General features: G+C 40.7%; 1 protein-coding gene across 1 annotated transcript; it reads right to left on the bottom strand.

Annotated features, from left to right (window-relative positions):
• Window positions 1–866: 866 nt before the first annotated feature.
• Window positions 867–19,216, bottom strand: TMCO5A (transmembrane and coiled-coil domains 5A; the record flags this gene model as incomplete). Its single annotated transcript, XM_081145374.1, has 11 exons — window positions 867–1,065; window positions 4,557–4,597; window positions 6,750–6,807; window positions 7,845–7,909; window positions 8,332–8,391; window positions 8,846–8,902; window positions 12,271–12,342; window positions 13,062–13,112; window positions 13,695–13,818; window positions 14,231–14,380; window positions 19,185–19,216. The coding sequence occupies 11 exons, from the start codon at window positions 19,214–19,216 to the stop codon at window positions 867–869; spliced, it is 909 nt and encodes a 302-aa protein (XP_081001500.1).
• Between the last annotated feature and the right edge of the window lie 1,820 nt (window positions 19,217–21,036).

Below are 21,036 nucleotides of genomic sequence, written 5' to 3'. Positions count from 1 at the left end.
AAGTTGCTCAATTTTTCGGTACTTCTATTTGGTTTCTTCTGTTTATTTACTTCTGTGTGGTTACTTCTATTTAAAATATTCATCTAGGGTAGAAGATGTTTTTAGTCTTTTAGAAAAGAATGGCTTTGCTGACACATGGTCAGCTGATTAAGTACTTGTATGTCATTCTCCATCTCAGACTAGCATAATACATGGATCTGATGTCACCTATTGGACATAGACATGGGAATCCCTCTTTTCTCAATTTTTCTACTGTAGGACTCATCATGTATGCATGTGATATATCTGTCTCTCCTTCCCACCTTCCCAGTGACATCTTGCTACTAAGAGGAGAATGTCCGTTCAATGAGAGAAGAGAGAGATGAAACCCAATAACATTGCTTTGAGGCTTCTGGATCCAGCCATGCCTGAAGCCCCAGATTTTTAGTTCTATGAGGCAATACTTTTTTTTTTTTTTTTTTTCTATAAACTTCTAAATTAGCTTAATCTAAGGTCACTTGCAGCCAAAGAGTTCCAGTATAAGTAGTAAGTAATCTTCTGCAATGCAGGGATCCATTTTCTTAGATTGTTAAGATCGCTAGAAGAACTGATAAACTCTAACTGCTCAGCACCTATGACATTATTCTAAAGATGACCTAGTTTGTTTACTATCTGATACTGTTTAGCGTATCCATATAGCCACAGAAATCTATTGACAAAGCTCTTTACTGGGCAAGGTCAATCTTGGAAAGACAGCATGGGGAGGAAAGGTAATCAAGCAGACAAACCTCCAGGGGAAAACTGAAGAAAACCTTTCCCTCCACAAGCTCTGCCGTCTCCTAGACTGATACCACTTGCTTCTTTTGCTCAAGGATATTTCTTAGAGGTTAGTGGGGTAGCATGTCCTCTGTCTCGAGCGTGAGGGACGGAAACAGGAAGCATCTTAGCTTCCACAAGATGCCCCTGCCCAGTATCTTGGGAAGTATGTTGATAAGGACATCTGGATTTATAAAACTTATATGAAAAAACAAGTAGCCGAGCAGTCTGATGAAAAACAGGGTGGTGAAAAAAAAATATCGAAAAATCCTGTAAAGAGAAAGCCAAGAAACTGTTAACCAGAGGTTAGAAAACCTGAAACGAAATAGTAAGTCATATGTGAGTGCATGTGTGGCTCCTTCTTGGTACTCAGATGTCTCCCACTCACTGCTGTCTCTGTTCCCAACAATCCCGTATAAAGGCAGCCCCTTCCCATAGCGGCCTGCCGGCTAGCTACTCTCTCACCACTGGGTTTCATTTTCTTCTAGCATTTACCACTGTCCCAAATTATCTTGTTTCTTTATTTTTTTGTTTAATTTTTGTTTCTGAAAATTGTTTTACAAAGTAGTGATACCAAATTATACCCCACCAGCAGGGAATATGTTTCTGCGAATCTACATTCTGTCCAACATTTGATATGATCAAATTTTAAAAATCTGGCCAATGAAATGGGTGTAAAGCCATCTCTCTCATCATGGTCTTGGTGTTTATTTTGCTGATGAACAATGATCCTGAACATCTGATCATAGGTTTATTGGCCTTATGCGTTTGCTCTTTCCCATTTACCTACTAGGTTGTTTGGGTTTTTTATTAATTATAGGAGTTCTTTACACCAGGCCTTTTCCATTGTGTGTTTTAGTGTCTCCCTCTGCTTTAGAACTCTCACTTGCCCTAAAGTTTGAAAGAACACAAGTCATTAATTTTAATAAAGTCTAGTTTATCAGCCCATTCTTTAGTTAGAATCAATGCTTTTTGTGTCTTGTTTTAAAAAAAGTCATTCCCTACCTGAAGGCCTAAAAAATATGATTTCCTATTAAGGGTTTATGGTAGTTTAAAAATACGTCCACAGATTCTTTGCTACTTTTCCCTTCAAGAGAGTCCCCTCCACTGGAGTGTGGACTGGACCTAATGACTTGCTTCAAATGAAGAGAACATTGTGGAAGTGACAGTGTGACTTCCTGGACCACATACTAAAGGCGTTGCAGCTTCCTCCATACTCTCAGGAGGAAGCCAGCTGTCATGTTGTGAGGACACACAATCGGCCCCATGGAGAGGTCCATGTGATGAGGAACTAAGACTTCCTGCCAGTAACCAACAAACTTTTCCAGATGTGTGTATAAACTACCTTAAAAATAGATCCTCTAGCCCCAGCCAAGCCTTCTAATGACTGTAACTTTAGCCAACATGTTAACTGTAACCTCATAAGAGACCCTGAGCTAGAACCATGCCCCTAAATGGTTCACAAATTCCTGACCCATTGAAACTGTGCAATAGCAAATGTTTGCTGTTTGAAGTCACTAAGTTTTGGAGTCATTTTTTATGTGGCAGTAACTAATGCCCAGTTTTTGTGTGTGTGTTTTTGTTTCTTTGGGTTTTTTTTACATTTAGGTCTTCAACACATCTGGGCTTGCTTTTTGTATCTACTGCATAGTAAGAATCTAATATTTTTTTAATCTGAATAATCATTTTTGCCACCATATTTATTGAACAAGTCTTCCTTTCCCCTCTGACACAGTCACTGTCACACTTCAAAGTTCTGTATGTGCACTGTTTCTAAACTTCTTGTTCTATTTCATTGGTCAATTTTCTAATTCCCATGACAATATCACACTGTCATAATTACTGTAGCTTCATAGGAATTCCTGGTATCTGGAAAGGCATGTTCCCCACTCCTTGCTCTTCTTGAAAATTGCCCAGGTTATTTATTTTTAATCCTTTACTCTTCCATATATAGTATTTTTTAGAATCATTTTATTCAATTACATGACAAATCTTTTGGGGAGTATGGAATTGAATTGACTCGATTAATGATTTGGAGACAATTGATAGATTTATAATGGATGTTAAGGCCTCCTATCCATGACTATGGTATTTCTCTTCTTTCACTCATGTTACCTTTAATATTTCCTAATAAATTTTTATAAATTTCCCTATGGTAGTCTGGATTTCTTCTTTAACTGATGTATTATTTTGCTCTTGTGGTTTTAATATGATTTGCAGGAGGAAATATCCATTTTTTGTTTGTTTGTGCTGGGCTGCCTCCTGCCCCAGGACAAATTCATTACCCACTTTCACTCACCAGTCAAAAACAGCCCCTTCCCCATCAGTTTGTGAAGTTTTCCTGTAGAGTTAATCTTGGTGACAGGAGCCAGGATCCATTCTAGTACAGCATCTTGGTCAGAATTCGATTCAGAAGCCCTTTGCAAACCTCTTCCCACCAGTCCCCCTGAAGCTGGATATACCACTCCTGAGAAGGTTTTGAGATGACATCTCTAGGATGACATTTCCAGGGAAAATTGTAGGAATAACCTAGCTTTCTTATCTCTGGAGTCAATGCCCAGCATGCCCGGTATATCAGTGCCCCACAGGATGCTGGAGCAGAACAAGAAGAAATACATTTGTCGTTTGATGCAATACGCTAGACTTGCAGGATGTGAAGTTCTCTTCATATTCCAGCTTTCTGAAAGGCAGACATTTCTTATCCTGGGACTCCACATGGGCAATTCCATGCTGGGCACTGGTATTAAAGTACAAGTGAAGATAGCCTAGGCATTTTAGGGAAAATTCTGCTAGTTGTTCTGGGAACTTCATATTTAGAGATACTGAAATAAGTAATACTTCACTTATCTGATATGAAGGGGTATCCCCCTTAACAAAATTTCCAGACAACTGGAGCTGACCTTTAAGCACCAATAATTTTACATTAACCATTTTGATGGAACTATTTCTAAATCCTATTTTAAACCACTCTGAATATATGCTTCTCTATGCCTTCTTAAACAGATTATATTGAACACAATTTGACCTTTTCTTGGAAATGCAGGGGCTTCGTGAATACCAATTTTACTTTGCTATGGCAGTGAATCCCTCAGGACTAATGTCCACACAATTGTTTGAATCTTGAGTTCTTATTTAGTTTAACAAGTATTTCTGAGCAATTATTATGTGCTGGGTAGTGTTAGGTGCTCTCTCTTTCACAGCCATTTCTCTCTTTTTTCTGCAGTTAGGCAGTGCTATACTTGCATTTAGAAGTTCTCTCCCCATTTTTATGTATATTTTTCATGTCAGAGGGGTAATGTACTGACACTGTAACAAGGTTTGAGGGAGGAATGTCACACACAATAGCGTGAAAACCCAACCATCATGCTTATGAACCACAAAAGGATCTCCTCACTACTAATTTACTGACGCTACTGGGGAACCACATACATCAAGCTAATTCAAATTGTTAAAGGGAAAATCGAGTAAGGATACGATTTGCCACATCTGTTTTAGGTGATACGATTCTGGTTTCTGATGGCTATTAGGCCAGTGGTTTCTAATGCTGGAAAATTGAGATTAGTAATTGCCTTTGAACAAGGATGTCACAGAACTGAGAAATGTAGTCATTGATGACACTAGTTTGTTGACTTGACCGTGTGCGTGCGTGTGTGTGTGTGTGTGTGTGTACAAGGTCTCCTTGTCTAGACTTTACTTTCTGCCAGGATGGCTAAGCATAACTCCCAACTTACCAGGAAGTGTACTCAAAGATATTTACTTACCTTTTACAGAACCATATTCCCTTCTTTTGGAGAGAATTAACCTGGGAGAAGAAGAAACATTGATAAGTAAGTAATTTCTGGCAGCTATCGTCACTATCAAATAATATTCAGTGAACCATTAGTTAAATATTATACAGTATTTAGATAATATCTTACACATTTTTATATGCATAAACAGATGAACAATTTTTAATATTTTTATTGATTTTTAAAGAGAGAGGAAAGAAGAAGGAGAGAGAGAGAGAGAAACATCAATGTGAGAGAGAAACATCGATTGGTTGCCTCATGAATGCATCCCGGCCTGGGATTGAAGCCATAACGTGGGCATGTATCCTGACCGGGAAATGAACCGGTGATCTTTTGGTGCATAAGATGGCCCCCAACCAACTGAGCTACATCCGCCAGAACAACAGATGAAAATTTTAAAGATAACCTTGTATAAAATTTTATATTATCTTTTTACATACTGATAGGAATAAATGAAGGCATAGAAAGGTAAAGTATGTTGCCCAAGGTCAGTATGCCTGGAGACACCGTGTTCTGATTCTGGGCTCTCTCAAGTACACCCTTACCTTCTCCTTAGCCAGTAATCCTTAGGGAAGTTTACAGGCTATGAAAACCATACTAACTTATTCAAAGGGATGTTTTAAAAGTTATAATGGTGTAGTCTGACCGGGCGTGGCTCAGCGGTTGAGTGTCGACCTAGGATCCAGGTGGTCGGGGTTCGATTCCCGGTCAGGGCGCATGCCCGGGTTGCCGGCTCGATCAATGACTCTCTCATCACTGATGTTTCTATCTCTCTCTCTCTCCCTCTCCTGTCCTCTCTCTGAAATCAATAAAGATATATATATATTTTAAAAACAAACATAAAAGTTATAATGGTGTAAAGGTGAGGATAGGTCCCCAATTTCTGTGACATCTCTCTTCTAGAATATTTTCTTAGTTATTTCATTTTTTTTTTTTTAAATAAAAAAGGAAGAGGAATCATGATCATTTAAAATTGTGGAAGTGAGGCTCACAGAATTGGAATTAGAAATGTTCTGGGTTACAGATTTGGTTCTATAGCTGGAGTGAGACTAAGTGGCATGCCAGCTGGTAGGTTGCCCAGGCAGCCTCTCTACAAAGATTGCTCCAACATCATAGATCATCGAACCATCATGGGATGATATTCTTGATAAAGACAATTCTGTTTGTCCTCTGATAGGTGGTCAGAGGGAATACTTTGATGAGCCACTGGGGGTAGACAGTGGGACACATCAGGGAGCATGCCAAGCTGGTTCTAGAAAGGTTAGTTAGTTTCAGGAGTTTTGTTTGCTGAGTGGATATGCAAGCCTGGGCTCAGAATAACTTTGTTCAGGAAAATGGGAACCATGACCATTGTGAACCTTGTCTAACATATATCCAAACATCTGGATGACTCCAAGGACAATCAATGGTTAATTATTGATACTTGATTTTCAGGAATAGATTAAGTTCTCTTTTCTGAGATTTTAAAGATTACCTATCTCAAGAACATAAAATGCCAACCTTGGCTCTAAAGTCAATATCAGTTTCAAAATAAAGTCCCCTAAAATTGATCTTTTAGTTTTATGTAGTTGCTGCCACAAGATGCCACATGAGCCAAGAGGCCTGGTGCTTTATATCCAATTCTATTTGCTTCAGACCTTTGCATATATTCTGGTGACATCATGATGTTAAATATGAATGGACAATGAAGCTGCATCATAAAGAAGCAATGCCTTCCTATGTTTTAATTCACAGGCCAGCTCTGGTTAGATGGTGAGAAATGCCTGGTGCTCTGTGTTGTGAAAGATTCAGGACATGTTGGGATCATGAGGAAAGAGAACTGTGGCTGTGGGAGGAGGAAGGAGTGAGTGGTGTATGTGTCATGTGCTGGCCTCTCCGTAGAGCGTAACCTCAGGTAAATATTCCTTCTTGCTTCCATTCTGAATTCTCTTAGGTCTTAGGCTAGTTTCTCTGAGAACATGTCATGCCTATAAAAAGTGAAGGCAATTGTTCCTCAGCATCCTCTTTGCTTGTTTAGGTTTGGAATGCCTTGGAATGATGTCTGGCACTGTTCTTGGAAGATGCACATGGGAAGATTGGTAGATGGTTGGTGGCTTGTGGTATTTAGGAAACTCCTTCGAGAGGCAATGACACTGAGAGAAGCTAAAGATGGAGTGGAGTGCTTACCTTACTATTTTTGTTGTTATACTCTTTTCTTGCAGAGTTCATGCTCAAGACTTTTGATCTAGGGAAAAAGAACCAAAATAAGAATTGAATAAAGTACACTCAGATATTCATATTATGTGATGGTTATTTAAAAACAGCTTTAGATTCTAAAGCTATTGTAGTTAGTGGGTACATGTAGATATTTACATTTGAATTGATTTAAATAAAAGAAATGAGTTCCTCAGTGACAACTCAGTAGGTGACTAGTTGCTATCTATTGGATAGCACAGAAACTTCTATTGGGCAGCCCTGTTTTAAGGATCCTGGCTTAGGCGTCAAACCATACCTAATGGTCAGGAAGAATTTGGGGAGACTTGAAGGTGTCCTTTAAGGGGTGAGATCTCCAAGTGCTGGTGCCCTTACCCCAGGCCACGGTATGTACTTGGGCTACTTAGAGGCTGTATGCAGTTTGGGTCTCTGTCTCTTGATTCCCAAATATTTAATAAGTAGAAATACTTCTTGACTGAATTGAGATTTGAATTCTAAAGGGGGTCAAGAAGTGGAAGTGAGGTTTTTGGTTTTGGTTTCTCACCATTTAGACTCTTATTTATAATTTATAATTTATAATTTTTAGTGTTCATAGTTTAATATAGTTTGAGTTTTATACTATGATAGCTCTAATCTGTGTCTATAGATTAGTTTCATTTTTATCACATATGGTTCCCGTTTCTTGTTTGGGGAAAGTAAGGCGGGTATTAAGTTTTAAGACATTTTCTGTGACACATAAGGAATGTCCTACTTATCAAGGTGACTGATCAATAACCCTTTTTAAGCATATGTTCTTGACCTTAATATAAACTTGAATAATTGATACTATGATAACACTATGAAGGGAGAAGTGTTTCTCAAGTCTTTTAAGAAGAATGGGAGAAGGACCTGCACTTCAAGTTGGTGTGGTTTAATGGGGGTCAGCCAGATCGCTAACAGGGGAAACTATGGGGTGGTGGGGCTCACGCAATTCCAACTAGGAACTGGTCAGAGCAACGTGTCCTCTGACCCAGGCTGAGATGGAGTTACCACTAAAACCAGGATGTTCCTTTGTTAGCCAAAGCTCACACTTCTCTCTCAAGGAACCGAGTCTCTAATTCTTCTTCTATTTTCCTCAAAGTTTCCTGGTACTTCTTCAAAGAGAAAGAAAAGAAACCACAGTTACTAATGAGAAGCTTTAGGCTTTTCCTAATCATAATAAGCATGTATTACTATGTTGTAATATGAATGCTTGGTATTCCCACTGCCACTTTATCTTCTGTCCCAGCCCCCCCCCCCCCCCACTATCGATTTCTCACTATGCTTCACCATTGGGCAGGTCTCTGGGGTAACAGGGATTATAAAAAGGAAAAGTGCTCATTATTAATTTAAGAGCACAGAGGTTGGGAGACCAGGGCAGTAACAGAACAACATTGGTGGTGAAGTTTCAAGGAGCCTAAAGTATTTTTGTAGTACCACCTTGAAGAGTTAAAATTGTTCCAGATGGCGTCCTTTGAAAACATTTCATCCTGTACCTTAACAAACCCTTTACTGTCCCTTTACTTAGGAGCTGTACCTTTATGCAGAGGGCCTGATCTTCACAAAGCTGGGCCACAAATGCAAAGTCTTCCATTACCTGAGAAGCCAAGATTCAGTCTTAAATTTCTCTCAGTAAATTGCTATAGCAATAAGAATGTACTTGTTTCCTTCTACATCCCAGACCCCAAATGCATTTTTCTCATTGTTCTAAATATGTTTTTGCTGTGCATATGACCTCACTTCCTTTTTTGAGGATAAACAAGCAGTAAATATTTTCCAGTCCCCATGGGAAATATTTGGGAACAGTTGGGAGAATAGATACTAATTTTTTGAATTTATAGATTATGGGATGTACCCTGTAAAAATGTTAAAAAGAAGTAAACCTGGGGGACTATATTCATGTTTTTTTTCTTCATCTCCTCCTTGGCCCCATCATAGTCTGGATCTGGAAACTAATTCTAACTCAGTCATTTGAGGAATGTATCAGATGGTCTGACCGAGGATCAGGTTGCCCTTTTTTTGGGAGAAGCAACGTTGAAGTTAGTCATTACCTTGGTCAGCTTCTTCTCTTGGTCAGCGCAGGCGGTTTCCAGCTGCTGTAGCTTAGCCTGTAGAAAGGAAAGGCGATCAGTGACGCAGCAAAGTGAAAACCATACAGGGTCCCATCTGAAATGCTCTCTCAGAGGTTATCTCACAGGTGGCCAGAGTACCACAGGCATGGTTGCAGATGCCTCACAGGCATGACTGCAGATGCCTCACAGGCATGATTGCAGATGCCTTTCTGATGGAGGAGCCAAACCATCCAGCGTCCTTTGCAGCTGCCTTGGAACCTGCTTTTCTACACTTTCAACCTCTTCCCATCCGTCATTGCTTCCTTCACCCTGAACTTCAATTCTTAGCTTCCTTCTTAGCTTTTGCTCTTAGGAAAAACATCAGTGTTGAAAAAATTCACTGTTCCTTTTCTGTTCATATATTCACTGCTCACTCTCTTCTCCCTCCTTGTATTCCTTCTTCCCTCTTTTCCTTCCTTAAATATTTGATGAAAGCCAATTGTTTACTGGCCACTTTGCTGGAGTGACAGGGAGGGGGCAGGGGGAGCACTGGGGATACAGTGGTATTAGGATTAATAGGCTCTCTGCCTCGCAGAGCTGACATTCTAGTCGGGGGACATAACAAATAAGTCAACACAATAATGGTAAGTGTTACAAAGGAAATGAAAACAGAGTAATGTGATGAGTGTGTGTGATGGTGTGAGAGCTATTATAGGCGGTTGGCTAAGGCCTCTCGGATGAGATGATGTTTGAGCTGATGTCTAAGTAATAAATATTAGACAAATGGATATCTGGAAGAAATATGTTCCATGTAGCAGTCACAGCAAGGGCCAAGACTGTGGAGTAGCCCAATCTGGTGTGCATGGAGAAGTTATATGGCTGGAACTTAGGAGAGGCTGGTAAGAAGAAAATGAGGTGAAGAATGTTAGACACAAACGAGGTTAAGGTGGGGCCTTATCGTTTCTAGAAAGAGTTTGGTTTTTTATTCCAATTGCAGTGAGAAACCTGGAAAAAAACTTGAAGTAAAGACACAATCTGATTTGTGTTTTTAAAGAGGACTTTTCTATGTGCAGCAAGTGGATTGTTTAGGTGTAAGAGCAGAAGCAGGAAGACTAGTTAGGAGGCTACTTCAGTGTCCAGGTGAGAGGGTGTGGTACCTTGCAAAAGGGTAGTAGTAATAATAGTAGTGCATAGAGGCAAATGGATGCAGTTGGGATGTATTCTGTAGAGAGAGCAGACATGACTGCATCTTTCCCTTTTTCCAATTTCAACTTTATTGTTCTCACTTTCATCTAGGTACCATTATTTCACGTCTGGGCTCTTCCAACAGTTCCTTTCCCCTCCGGTGAATTACAGCCAGGGCCAGACAGCCAGATGTGCTAAGGGCTATATTTTCAAGACAATGGTCTGAGTGACAAGGAGTGGAAGCAAGCATCCTATTAAATTACTGAACTGATCACTCACAAGCAAGAACAGAAGCAAAAGAAATGCTGTATATTTCATAGAATTAGAGATATCACCTGATAATTCTAAAACACAGGTGGGCAAAAGGGAATGATTGGAATGGGTAATTATATTCTAGAACTCTTTGGGGCTGGGCTGGTTGCTGCCAGGAAAATAATGACCGTTGTTCTGACAATAACCAGCATAGCCAGACTTAAAGTGCCACCACTAGATTTTGGCCAGGCTACTGTCAGAAAAACTTGTTCTGGGGAGAAGAAGGAAGAAAATAAAATTCCTGACTGTTGTAGTTATATGGCAAAGATAGTCCAGGGGCTTCATAATAGTTCTGGTCTTAGCTCCAATTTCTTCCCGACATACTTGCAGGCTCCAGATTTCTTTCTTTCCAGATAAGTTTCCTGGATAAGCATGGCCAAGGAAGTTTACTTGGTAGATTTGGACTTCCTGTGTTTGTTTGTTTGTTTGTTTGTGGTGTTTTGTTTTTTTTTTTGCCATCAACACTAATTGGACCAAAGGAAGATAGGAGTAATTCCCTGTTCTTTCATTTTGTTTCTATTTTTAGTGTTTCCATATCTTCATACAGTATGGGCTTAGGTGTGGACTTAAGTGTGGGTTTAAGAAGCTAAAGAGAAGCAAGACAAGGCAAGGACAAAGATTAACTCTACAGAAAGTATTAAGAATTTTATCTGCTCTTTGAGTAAAATAAATCTAAAATTCTTCTTGTATCTTTGATCAGATGGGTTGTGGTTGTGCCCAGATTCCTAGCTCTGGAACACAATCAGCGAAATGCCAAGCACTGTAGGATGTACTTAGCAGGGAGAGATCACTAAATATATATATTTTATATTATTTTATATTTTATATATTTTATATGGATGATGGGGATACTTTTGCCACACTCAGAAAATAGCAAAGCCTTATCAATGCAAGTGAATGAAGCAAGGACTGAGATGTGGGTGGAAGGGTGGATTTTTCTTTTCTTTTTATTTTTGTATTACAGATGTCCCCGATTTCCCCCTTTTTGCCCCTTCCACCCAAACCCTGCCCTACCCCAGGCCTTCCCCACACTATTGTCTGTGTCCAAGGGTTATGCATAGATGCATATATGATCTTTGGTTAATCTCTTCCCATCTCTTCCAACCCCCTGCCCTCTGAGATCTGTCAGTCTGTTCCATACATCCATGCTTCTGGACCTATTTTGTTCATCGGTTTATTTTATTCATTAGATTCCAATATAAGTGAGTCATGTGATATTTGTCTTTCTCTGACTGTCTTATTTCACTCAGCATAATAGTCTCCAGGTCCATCCATGCTGTCACAAAGGGCAAGAGCTCCTTTTTTACAGCTGCATAGTATTCCATTGTAGGTCACTAAATATTTGAGTGAACAATTGAGTAAATTCTTTCTGGACTGGAATCAATGACAAGGTGTGTGAATTATCTAACACATAGTAGATTTACAAATCTTAGCTTTACCTCTATGAATTTGTACATACACTTCAGTCAGACTTTTAAATAATTCCCTTAAAATTTTGTGACTTTTCAAGGTTTTAGCCCTCCAAAAAAGGGGAAAATATTTTATATGCATAATTTTTTATATGCACAACTTCATTCAATTTTCAAATTGTGGCTGGCAGAAAGAGATTAAATGTCCCAGCTTCATCTACCACATTAAATTCTGGTGCCAGGATTTAAAGCAGGGACTTCAACTACCTTCAGCATTATATATGTATTTGTGCATTTGTGTTCTGCTTTACCTGATGGAAGAGAAAGCAAAATATATGCTTTCATAGTGAAATTTCTTACTAAGGGCAGAGGAGAATTAAGCATTCAGTGAATCAGGGTTAAGCCTGACATGGTCCAAAACTACAAAGAATTTATGCCAGTGTTGACAGTTGTTTCCCTTGAAGGCTTGTTCCTGGTCACACACCCCCTAAACCCATTTAAAATTGCTTTTTTGTTTACCTTTGACTCCTCTGGGGTTCCCATTTGATTGCTTTTTTCACATCTGGTTGCCTTAGGTGATTTCCTTGTAAGCTACGGTTTCAAATAAAAAAATACACTTCAAATAAAAATACATCTAGTTAAAAGACATAGAAGACAAGGACATCCTCTGGTGTGTGGGGGCAGTAACTCGGCCTTGATGAAAAGTGCCAGGAGACGGCCTCTTGGCGGATCCTCGGGGACATCTTTATTCTACCTCCCTCTTCTCACTAGTCTTAGCCCCCAAAGGCAGTGTCCACTCAGGACAGGAGTGCTTCCCTGAGCCCCTAACCCATGCTGGGTCACTCAGGGCTGCAGGCATGGGCCAGACAGTAGGGCGATCATAGGAAACGCACTGTGTTCTAGTAGGAGCTGAGGTAGAGGGAATGCCTGGACAAGAAAAGGGAATTCTTGGGAATTGTTTTTCAAAAGTCTCTGTTGAAAGTAAACTTTACTTTTCACCACAAAGGTTCTAGTCAGTTCCTTCTGGAGAGTGTCTGTTGGAATCCACTTCCTTGTGGTAGAATGAAGAACACATGGGATCACTGGATACCCTGGAGGCCCCACCTATTGCTTTCACTTGATGCTTCCAGGGAGCATCCATGGCCATTAGGTCATGAAGTTCAGCCTCAGGAATGTGGAGCAGGGGTAGAACCCACCCCCAGCACTGGCCCCCCTGACGTTCGGGCTCCTCTATAATGGTTTCCCCTCCCTTGTCTCTTTGATGACTGGGAATGCTGCGGGAACACTGGGGAACACAGAGCTGATCCCACCTTTTTCTGAAGTTCTTCTATACTGTGGACCAGAGCTTCATTCTTCCGTTCCTGTTGAAAGAGGCGGGGTGTGAGTGTGAACCTGCGTACCACCAGCTGTCCTTGTTCCGTGGCTTGTTCTCCACCTCACCCAGTGACATTTTCCTGCAGTACCTCTACCTTACTTCACAGTGTCAGACGCAGCACCTGGGGTTTGATCTCAGTATATATACACCAACTTTCCAGGGACAGAGATGCCCACATGCACGGCTTAGCAACATCAAACGTTACTAGAGAAGCCCTGCCCTCCACACATCCCCTTCCATGCTGGGACCCATTCTGCCATGATTTTTTTTTTTTTTTTTTAAATTCAATACTTTTAGTTCTTCCTCTTTTTAAAAAATTTATTGTTGACTGTATTAGAGATGCCCCCCCATTCCCCCACCTCCACCCAACCCCCACCTCCCCTCCCTCTGGCTGTCCCTACACCGTTGTCTGTGTCCACACGCTATGCATGTATGTTCTTTGTGTGCCATGGCTTTTGAGTTGACTCTTCTTTGAGTGTAAACGGGGGGACTAGCTTATCTGACAGTTGACGAGGGACAGGAGGAGGAAGGAAATGTAGCGAATGGCTCTTCCCTGCTTCTCGCTTACGAGTCTGTCTGTTTCTTCTTCCAGCTCCTGCAAGGCCTTCTCCGTCTCCAGCGCAGCGCAGCTTTCCCTCTCCCACTCCTCATCTTCTGCCGTGTCTCTGCTCTTAGTGATCTCGCTTTCCAGCCTGGATGACATGAGCATGCACACTGTGAGAAGCTGGCGGTTTCAGAACTGATGGAACACACGTCTCGGTTTTAAGGGCGCTTCGATGACAGTAAGTACAAGTCTCAAGTTTGGGACCCTTCTTTCCTGATTTAGAATCGGGTTTGCTCTAAAGGTAGGGCAAGTAGGATTCCCCCTCTTCCCGAGTCAAACACCCAGTGTTCTTTCAACTCGGGTAAGTGTCAGCTAGTCTTTGAGAAATCGGTTTGAAACTGGCTATATTTCAGAGAAATGCCAAAGACTGAAGAAGAAAGCTTTGGCTCTACAAGATATAGGTCTCTGGAGCCAGCTAGAAAACTCAGTTTTGTCTATTTTTCTTCAGTCTCCTCCCCTTTTTTGGATTGGGAGCTTCCCTTATAAAACCCAACACTCACCTCTGAATCTCATCTTCTTTCTCTTGGATTTTGAAAAGAAGTTCCTGATTTGCTTCATCTATTCTCTGCATGTCCTTTTCAAGGTCCATGTTCAAACTGTTAATGTTCCTTTTTGACTGGGCCAGTCTTAAGATTTCCACTTTCTCCGACCTATAGGCTCAGCCCCCCAAATGAACAAGGGCCAGTTATCTTAAGATCAATAAACTTTGGGACAAAGGGGATATCTAGAAGACATGTAGTTCATTTAACATGACTGTTTCTGGGAGCACACCTTTTCTTTGTCATTATTAGGAAATTATATTTCTTAATCATGCTATATGATTTGTTTCAATAATTCTAAACTCAGTCAGCAAGGGAGGTCTTCCCCAGGCTTTTTCGCCCAAAGTACTCCACTCTGATTCCAGGAGAAGATTTGCATCCTTAAATAGTCTCTTGCATTGAAGAGAATGGTTTCCCACACAAAATTGTTCACAAAATCTGCTCATGCAATACACTTTTATTTAGTACTCTTATCCAGGCAGCTGGCACATCACTTATGGTTGGACCCAGCTTTATGCAGAGCCACAAAAGGTTTCTACTGGCAGGTAGGGTTTTAGTCTTTTCCTCCCTCCAACCATCTTAAAACTTCCCATTGCCCACTATAAAGCTTGAGAATCTGCTATGGGAAATCACTCCATTGAGCACACGCAAATATGATCCAGGCATTCACTTTCAAGAATGCAAGCACTGGTGACATCAGAGGAATGGTGATATGTGAGGCTCCCCTGGTCTCTCCCCTTGAGGGCACAACAATTTAAGTAGCTATAATTCAACAGAAAATTCCCTGCTCAACACACAAACACATCTGAGAGATCTGCACACTGAAACTTCTGAAGGTGGGTGAGTGGGAGCGAGCCAGGGAGGAGGGAAGGGAGAAGAGCGGCCATGGCCCTACTGATGGACACAGCTGGTAGCTCATTGTGGGTCCTGGGAGAGGGGAGAAATCAGGTTATTACCTGTACCCCCTGAGCCTAGACAAGTAAGGAGATACTGTGAGCTCTGTGGGAGCGGTTGGCCCGAGCTGTGGCTGAACCCAGTGGCCATGGTGGAGATGGAGCTCAGAAGTGTGGCTGCCGTTGTCTGGCAGAAAAACAAAGCCAAGGAGCCTGGCTGCCTCCCTTCACCCACCCAGAGCTCGCTGCCCCTCACCCGCTCAGAGCTTGCAGCGGGCCCCGGAAGAGGCTGCAGTGGTGTTCTGGGTTACAGAGCACATTGTCTACAACCCTGAGGACTGGAACAACCGAGGCATTTTTTTCCTTGGGTGGTGGGCACATGGTGCCACTGATCCCTGTGACAGGGGATACAGATACAGAGGTGAGGTGGCTAATGTCTGGCAGTCTCCATGACTGGGAAGAGACAAAGCTACAAAGGCACCAGCTGACTTCTCCCAGCTCACCCCACTCCCGCTCATTATGGCTGCACTGCTGGGAGAGTCTGGTTACAGGGCACAGCTTGGAACCCCAAATGCCCTGCACATTCTCCCAGGGGTGGGAGGTGCCCTGAGACCAGGGAGACCTGATCACAAAGGAGATGCCCACCTCACCAGGGAATAAAGGGCATTTTCCACTGCCCTCAGAGATCCCAGAAGCCAGAACAGTACAAAAGAAACTAAAAAACCTGTGCTTCAGTGACCCCAAATGGAAAACAGAAAGACTTCTTATCAACCTACTAGAGAATGCCACTCTTAATAATCTAACTCCCATAGGTCCCTAGACAGAGAAGGAATCCATAAAATACCTAACATAACCAAGGTAATGAGGCAGCTCAAAAGAAAATGAGAAATCTCCAGAAAATAAACTTAAAGACAGGAATATGTGATTTAAATGACAAAGAATTCAGGATTGTGGTTCTAAAAAAACTCAAAGAGATACAAGAAAACACAGATAGAAAGTTTAATAAACTCAGAAGTAAACTCAATGAACAAAATTAATACTTTACCAGATTGACTGAAAGTTTAAAAAAGAACCAAATAGAAATTCTGGAGATGAACAACTCGATAGGAGAGATGAAGGATGAACTAGCAAGCTTAGGAAACAGAGCTGATCAGATGGACGAAGGATTAGTGACATTGAGGATAGAAATCTAGAAATTATGTGGATGAAAAAAGAAACTTGAAAGTAAAAAAAAAGATGAAAGAACTCTACAAGAACTATGGGACTTCATCAGAAAGAGCAAATAAGAATAATAGGCATAGAGAAGGAGAAGAGAGGGAGAAGGGAACAGAGAACCTATTCAAACAAATATTTGATGAAAGCTTTCCAAACCTATGGAAATAGCTAGACCCTTGAATCCAAGAAGCACACAGAACACTTAATTATCTCAATCCAAAAAGGCCTTCTCCAAGACACATTATATTAAAATTGTCAAAAATTAATGACAAAGAAAGAATTCTCAAAGCAGCCAGGGAAAAGAAGACAGTAACATATAAAGGGAAGCCCATTATATTGTCATCAGGCTTCTCAGCAGAAATCCTACAAGTTCGGAGAGAGTGGAATCAAATATTTAAACTATTAAAAGAGAAACTACTAGCCAAGAATAATATATTCAGCAAGGTTATCCTTTAGATGTTAATAAGAAATAAAAACATTTCCAGACATACAGAAGCTGAGGGAATTTACCACCGCAAAACCTCCATTACAGGAGAGTGTAGGGGGTTAATTCTACCTGAAACAAGGAACAAAAGGATACAAAACTGAGTAAGATTACTAACAGACAGACAGAAGCAGCATATTGCAACCCCCTTTCAGAAATGGGTATTATATATTTACAAATAATGGTTAAAGGAGGTAAAAACATTAAAAATAGAGAGAAGACAAAGACAATAGCTACTGTAATTCGGAAATGAACTCTCAACATAGAGATAATTTCCGACAATAAAAACATAAAAGGGAAGGAGGTAAAAGTCTTAATTTGCAAAGAGGAATGGAGATAAGATGCATTCAGAAGGAAAAGGACTACTATATATAAGAAACTTTCTTTTGCATATACCCAATGGTAACCACACACAAAAAATCCAAAACTGAGACACATTACTTAAAAAGAGGAAACAGGGAAAAAAATCATAGAATACTGCCAAACTAAAACAACAGACAAACACACAAGGAAAAAGAAACAATGGAGATGCAGAGCTATCAGAAAGCAAAAGGTAAAATGGCTATAAGAAATCTTCATACATCAATAATCACCCTAAATGTAAATGGACTGAACTCAGCAATAAAAAGGCAGAGTAACAGATTGGATCAAAAAACAAAACCCAGTCATATGCTGCCTTCAGGAGACACATTTCAGCTGCAAGGACAGATATAGACTTAAAGCGAAAGGGTAGAAAAAGATTTTTTGAGCAAATGGCATCCAGAGAAAAGTGGGTGCTACGTAGCCATACTTATATCTGAAAAAAAAATATTTCAAGATAAAAAAGGTAACAAGAGACAAAACTGAACTTTTATTAAGATAAAGGGAACAATACTTTAAGAAGACATACACTTCTCAATATGCATGCACCCAACCAGGGAGCACCAAAATATATAAAGCAACTACTAAGAGAATTAAAGAGAAAAACTGATAAAAACACAACTATGTAGGGGATCTACATACCCCATTGACAGCTATGGATATATCATCCAAACAGAAAATCAGTAACGAAATATCAGCTTTGAATGACACATTATGACCAAATGGACATAATTGGCATTTATAGAGCCTTTCATCCCAGAACATCAGATTATACATTCTGGACAGACCATATGCTGGGATGCAAAACTATCCTCAACAAATTTAAGAAGATTGAAATCATACCTAGTATATTCTCTGACCACGATGCTTTGAACTTGGAAATCAACTGCACAAAGTGGGAAAAACCACCACAAATATGTGGAGATTAAACAACATACTACTGAAAAACAACTGGGTCAAAGAAGAAATAAAAGGAGAGATCAAAAGGTACATAGAGACAAATGTGAATCAATAGGACATATTAAAACTCTTGAGATGCAGCAAAAGCAGTAAAAAGAGGAAAATTTGTATCATTATAGGCTATTAAGAAACAAAAAATCCCAAATAAACAAGCTAACATTACATCTTAAATAACTAGAAAAAGAACAAATGCAGCCCAAAGTTAGCTGAAGGAAGGAAATAAAAATTAAACCAGAATTAATGAAATAAAGAACAGAAAGACAATACAAAAAAATTTAATGCAACAAAGAGCTGGTTCTTTGAAAAGATTAATGAAACTGACAAACCTCTGGCTAGAATCACTAAGGAAAACAGAGAAAAGACTCAAATAAACAAAACCAGAAGTGAAAGAGAAGTTATTACAGACATCACAGATATACAAAGAATCATACAAAAATGCTATGAAATCTTTATGTCACCAAATTCAATAATCTAGAAGAATCAGACAAGTTCTTAGAAATATATAACCGTCCTAGACTGAATCATGAAAACCCGAAAAATTTAAACAGACTGATGATCAACAGTGAGGAAACTGAGGCAACCACACAAGGCAATATACAGATAGTGTATTATAGAACTGTAACCTACCTAATTTTATTTACCAATGTCACCCCAATAAGTTTAATAAAAAATGCAAACATATTTTTTGAAGTAAATTTGAAATAAAGAATGGTAATGCTAGAGTCGTCTAGAAAGGGTACCTGGCACATGGGAAACTCTTTCCTTGGTTTGACTTTGAAATGATTAACCAGGAATGAGGTAGTGAGATAGAAGGACTTTTGAGAGGGAATGGGATGGTTTTAGAAAAGAAAGCCCTACCTTGGAAAGACTGACTTAGATAGGAAATTTACAAATGCCCTCACTTCAGGAGGGCTTGGCGTCCTTGGGGTGGAGTGCGATGGGGGATGGATAGATAGGATTGGAAGGAGGGAGGGAAAGCAACAATAGCAGACCTGCTTCATACCTTTGTCCTTGGATGTGGCTTTGTATAATCATGATTACTTACTCATAATCTAGCTGGTTGTCCTTGAGTTCCATTGCAGATTCCCTAAAATACCAGCAGACATGTATCTAATGAATTGGGGGAATGAGTCTATTTATGAAACACAGATAACTATCCAATAGCCCGAAATTAAGTTAACTGGTTTTCTCCCTCCAACCCTCACATTTTGGCCATGACAGAACCCAGCCTTTTGATTCTTCTGCCCATGATCTGATTATGCCTCGGATATAGGGATAATGCTGGCAAGCTGAATATATGTCCTGATAGCAGGTATATTCAGAGATGGTTCACCAACCCAAAACCCTCTGGAAATTTATACACAGCAGTAAGAATCAATAAAGGTTATCAATTGTTCTTAAGTCCCTTTTTGCTCTAGGCCTAGCTGCTTCCTTTAAGGACCTATGGGAAGGGTGTCAACTGCCCTGAAAGGTAATCTCTGCTCTCTAGCCTGGCCCCTGCAAGGATCTCTAGATATTAAGGTCTTTAGTATTAAGCTGCGCTGAGGAAAGCCATGCAGCTGTGATTTGGCTCATTCTGCCTCTTAGTCTCCTCTTTTTCTTCATTTCTTTGACAAACTCTACCTCCCCTCTGATGTATAAGATCTTTCTGATTCTGCCCTAGTCAGTTTTCTTCTGAAGCGTCTAATCTTTTCCCACTGGAACTATCTAGTAGAATTTCAGAAACATCCAAGGGGGTCATGACTCTGCCCTTGACATTGGATGGGTGGGGCATCATGTCACAATGGGGAGGGTGACAATGGTTTCTCATGACTGGTGCAGAGCTCAGAGCCCAGATGGGCCCATGTGTTTCATCGCCGAGTCTTTTCTCTGGTAGCAGTAGGTTTAATGGGCTCGGTTTCTGGGAAGTATGAAGGGGTAGCCCCTTTCTTTTATTTCTCTGGCAGGTTGAGCTCCCTCCCTGCTGGAGTGTGACTAGTATGGGAACTCTGGGTCCGATGGCCAGCAGTCTGATCCCATCATGTAGCCAACTAACTACTCTTTCATTCATTTAACAAACACTGAAACATTGGAAGAGCAACTGTGCATGCCAGGCAGGCGCTGTCTAAGCACTAGGCAGTCAGAGTGAACTAAACAGCCCAAAGCGTCTGTCTGCATGGAATTTACATTCTTGGGGGGGTGTATGTGGGGGGAGGGGTAGCACCTGCAACAAAATAAATATGTTTATATTTATTTGGTGTGATAAGAGAATGCTAAGAAGAAACAAATGGGTGAAGGGGGTAAGAGGAAATGCAGTGTGCATTGTGTGTGTGGGAGGGAAGTTGTCGCAGTTTTAAATGGAGTGGTGCAGGGAAAGCCGAGGAGCATTTTCAGACCCAGTAGTGTAGATGTGTTATAACGCCTAGTAAGCGGGGGACACCTTAGGTACTGCTGAGATGGACCCACAATCCACAGACCTCACAATCATGGGCAATAGCAAAGTCCATGGTCAGTAGCAGCACGGGCCAGCATGCAGCCTGAAAGGCCAGGAGCACCAAGGGGAGGCATGAAGACCCGAAGCTCCTCCTTCAGTGCTCTAAGGACACATAGCTTTTCCCTGCACCTCCTTCTTCCTGAGAAAGAAGAGAGCTGGGGAGAGGGAGACTCTCCCTAAAACACTGGAAGATTGCCCAAAAGAGATTTTTAACTGGGAAAAGTTCATGAAGTCTTGAAGTGGCCTCATTGAATCTTTTTTGCCAACTTTAGGAAAGCAGCCGGGGGAGGAAGATAAAATCAGTTGCAGAATACACATAATGAATATGCTCCTGCATACTGGAGTATGTACATTTTGGCCAGATTCTGCACCAACTGTAACT

Source organism: Miniopterus schreibersii, assembly GCF_964146895.1.
Source record: "Miniopterus schreibersii genome assembly, chromosome: 1".
In the NCBI taxonomy this organism is placed as follows: domain Eukaryota; kingdom Metazoa; phylum Chordata; class Mammalia; order Chiroptera; family Miniopteridae; genus Miniopterus; species Miniopterus schreibersii.
This window is presented reverse-complemented; position numbering and strand designations above follow the sequence as displayed.